Source organism: Epinephelus lanceolatus, chromosome 18 (assembly GCF_041903045.1).
Source record: "Epinephelus lanceolatus isolate andai-2023 chromosome 18, ASM4190304v1, whole genome shotgun sequence".
NCBI lineage: Eukaryota > Metazoa > Chordata > Actinopteri > Perciformes > Serranidae > Epinephelus > Epinephelus lanceolatus.
In genome coordinates, this window is record NC_135751.1 from 6,871,404 (window position 1) to 6,875,668 (window position 4,265).

At 39.5% G+C, this 4,265-nt stretch overlaps 1 protein-coding gene across 1 annotated transcript; it reads left to right on the forward strand.

Moving 5' to 3' along the window:
• Positions 1-734: 734 nt before the first annotated feature.
• On the forward strand, positions 735-3,863 carry LOC117268143 (uncharacterized). The gene is made up of 2 exons (XM_033644343.2): positions 735-1,406; positions 3,687-3,863. The coding sequence occupies exon 1, from the start codon at positions 865-867 to the stop codon at positions 1,396-1,398; it is 534 nt and encodes a 177-aa protein (XP_033500234.1). The 5' UTR covers positions 735-864; the 3' UTR covers positions 1,399-1,406; positions 3,687-3,863.
• Positions 3,864-4,265: the final 402 nt, after the last annotated feature.

Consider the following 4,265-nt stretch of genomic DNA (forward strand, 5'->3'; position numbering starts at 1 on the left):
GCATGCACACAATTTTTTCTGCATGCAAAAAAAAAAGAGGGAAGGATGCCTTTTTTTCCACTTGTGCACCTGTCCTGCAAAATGCCTGTGCACAGTAGGCTACTGCTAACCAGGAGAAGTTTGAATTGGTTGCAATCTGCAATCCTCACTGCAAGGCATCACTAAATCCCCCTGAATCTCACACAATGGACCTTTACCACTCTGAAAGGGACTGTGTTTGACAATAAGTACTTTTACCTTCACAGTGTATTTAATATTTTCTAAGCTTTCCCCGCCAGTGTCATTTGTTTCAGACATTTTATTTGTTAAAGCAAATTAACATCTGATAAATAACTTCTTTTAGTTCATCCTTCATGTGTGTTTCTCTTATTTGCAGTGATCTCAAAATAACAGATGCCCCTGTAATTGTATGCATCAGTGTATATTACAGCTGAAGACAGTCCACGCATTGACTTTTTAACCATCAGTCTGCTGAAAGTAAAATGGACGGTAACCTTCCTTTTTTCTTCCACAGAAATACCTGCAATCAAGTCAGTGACTCAGAATAACGGCAGTCCCAACACAAGCAGGACAGATATTCCAGGTGGCACTCATACCTGTAAAAACTGCAGCTGAATCAAATGGAAAACAGAAACACCTTGCACCTATAGGGGCGGGCAGGTGGTGCTGCCAGCTCCTCCTCCAGTGGGCTCCACGCCCCTCCTATCTGAGGCAGCGACCTGAGCGGGGTAGAGCACCTCACCTGACTCACCTTACAGCCGCTCTGTAACTCAATGCCAGCGCACAGAGGCACCTGGAAATAAGCTGTATCTGTCAGAGACCTGTGCGTCTCTTCGGAGTCCTACAGCCCCACTGTATGCTGACATGGAGCCAGCGTACCGGGGTCTGGGCCGCTGTGTGTGCTGCTTCTGGCTCGCAGTAGCCTTTGACATTGTGGGACTGGTTGTGCTGCTCATCGGGGTGTTTGTGAACATATTTTTCTATGACCTGCTCATCTATGCGGGAGCCATCGTCATCTTCCTCAGCCTCATCTGGTGGGTGTTCTGGTACTCTGGGAACATCGAGGTGCCCCCGGCGGAGCTCGAGGATGATGTCGGGTTACTGAAGAAGGACAAGGGCGCTCTGGGCGGCATCAGCGGCGCGGTGAGGCGTCTCTCCAGCCGAGTGTCCAGCGGCATCAGGAACTCGTTCCGGAGGAACGGAGGGCCGTCTAGCAGCCACACGGACCGTACGCACAGGTCCGCCGGAGGGCCTCCGCGGGCCCCGCAGGCGGAGCAGGTGGCTGTTGCCATGGCAACGTTGACCCCACGGGAGGATACCCCGCACACGGCTGTCCCCTCAGTGGCGGGCTGTGACGTAGAAATGCCGCACACAACAACAGAGACTTCACCTACATAGGCCGACAGGTGAGGCCGTAACACTACCTGGATGTATTTTGAATGTCAAATTAGTTATTACTCTGTGGTGTTATATTATATTATATTTCTTCAGTGCAGCACTATTTTATGTCTTTGATTAATTAGACTTTGTTCCACTTTGAAAGTTTTTTTTTTTCTTTATAGGCCTATTTATATAGTCTGCCTCAGGGGTGTAAATATAGACAGTGCAGGCAGTGCGGTTGCACAGGGGCCCGTGAGGTGGAGGGGCCAATAGAGAGTGGGCCCTCCAACAATGTGTTGGGTGGAGAATGGGCCCTTATGAGTAACTGCCACCTTGAAAATATGCCTGTGTTCAAAATGGCTAACAGCGTGCGCTGTCTGTCTGTAAGACCACTATTGGAGCCTGAGACCTTAATTTCATTGCTTTACTGTAATTGTGCAAATTACAATAAAGACCCTGAAACTTGACACTTAAATTTGACACTTTTAAAATCTAATTTTAAAATGATGATTGTGAAAAGTGGTGAGGTTTCAATAAAGAACATGTTTTTTTTTACAATTTTATTTACAATTTTAAATATCACAGGGAGAAATTGACATTTAGGGCGTACAATTTATTTTTTTATTAGAGGATAAATATAACAAGGCTATCATGTTACGATGACCACATTTCTTTTCTTGGTTAGTAGCAGAGCACTGCAGAATAACTGTATTAAACACTAACAATAAGAGAGAGAAAACACTGCAGGCACCGATGTATGGATGCTGCAGAAAATAAGTAATGATACCATTTCAAATATTCATTAATTATATGTAAGGAATCATGGGTATTTTTGACAACACTTATGTGCACATATAGGCTAGCAATAGCCTGGGCTGTAGCCAGGATTTAAACGATACTGAGGTCAATTCCCTGTGTAGTTATACTGTGACCCCATCCAACTAAGAAACCTTTACTAACCACAAAACAAGGAACATTAAAAAAATCTATTTTCAAATCTGTTTGGGTTTTTTTCTGCACTTTAGCTGTGCAGGTATATTTTCTGTAAATGTCCCTTATTTATGCTTAGAAGGTTCTTTCAAAGATCCCTTCAAACTAACAGGAAAATAATTCTGAAGAAAATATATATATATATTCTTTTGTATTTTTTAACCCGAAAACTGAGAGAAGATTGTAAAAACACCTCGTGTTATTTATATGTGTTTGCAGAATAGAATGTTTAGAACAGTCTCGTTATTTCTGGTAAATCTAAGATGATATCTAGTCTTATATCACAAAATCAGTATAATATTGATGTGTTGCCCAGCCCTGATTACCTGAAATAATACAATGTCCTCAGTGGTAGCAGTGGTCCCCATAACCTTATTACATATTTTTTCCATTGGCAACACGTGGTTTCAACACAATATACGATATGATGTGATACTATATACTTTATTGTCACTGTAGGGAAATCTCAGGAGCTGGACAAGTGTTGCTGTCTTACAATAATAATCTAGAAGAAATGAAAAGCATACACCACAAAAACATAAAAACACATACTACACATAACAGTATTGCACATCAGCCATTCATGTGTTGCACATAACACCTGCACACAGCAGAGCACCATAAGCAAGCACAACACAACTCCTAAAGCATCAAGCAACATTATTTAAATTAATTGATATTATTGATATTAATATTATAATAATACAGCTGAATTTGTTCCAACAAAAGCTTTTGTATTATTATTATTATTAGTAGTAGTAGTAGTAGTAGTACTAGTAGTAGTATTATTTGCTATACCAGTGAAAAGGAATATCCAGACATTAACAAAATAAAGTTTATAGTGCTGTATTTGTGTGTTTGATGTTGGATTAAAGCATAGAAGTAAGCATCTGGGTATGAGGGTATGGACACAAAAGAAATCATAGGCCTTGTTAAATGGGCCTTAACTGTGTAAATGATCTTTATTTGATACGATATTCTAGATCTCTGAGAAATAGATCTTGTTTTTGTAAGGACGTTCTTCTAGCTGAGTGTGACTTTATATTGTTTGAGTTTAATGTGGTTTAAATGCGGAACTAAAAGCACTACCTGTGGCTTTGGCAGTTAAAATTGTTATCACTGGTTGAATCATTAACCACAGTTCACTGCTCACCTAAAGACAAGCCCTTAGTTTAAACAATAGCAGGCTTACTTCCCTGAAAAAAAACATCATCCACAGACTGACTATCTGATTGTAGATTTAAACACAAAACTCATCTTCACGTTGTGTTCATGCTTTATTAATAACGATGCATCATTTTGTTTCCTCCCCACAGAGACAGGAGAGAGCCTGTCCTACAGTGTCTTCAGCTGATGCTCAACTTTTTTGTACTGTTGGTGTTTATGAGAAATTCTTCATAACTGATGATATTTGGAAGATGTGTTGTTGAGTCTTTAATAAATGTCTTATTACATGTATATTTTCCTAATAAATGTTATGTTGTTAATCAGTATGGCTGCATTGATTCAGTCTGTTTAAAATCACTTAGTCAAAATTTTAGGACAAACTTATAGCAATTCATCATGATGTTAGCTGCTCAAATGAGCCACAGAAAGTTTATAGTTATGTCCAGTGTATGAAACATGATACTGATTAGAGATGAGTATAATAAGAAATAGTAAATAATGATAGAGTTATCATTATTTGTAGGTGAAATCTTGGACTGGGACTTTAAAGTTGTAGTCACATTTCAGACAATTTTGATAATATTTGTGGTTTTAAATAGTGTCTATATGGGTGTATGTGATGACTGATTGAGTGACTAAACTGTCTTGTAATGTTGTTTACATCAGGTCTCTTTTATAATAAGTCATTGATCTCGATGAGACTTTCTGATTTAAAAATAATTACAACG

Excerpts from the sequence above, each read along its gene's own strand:
- LOC117268143 (XM_033644343.2), top strand. The coding sequence starts at position 865 with ATGGAGCCAGCGTACCGGGGTCTGGGCCGCTGTGTGTGCTGCTTCTGG.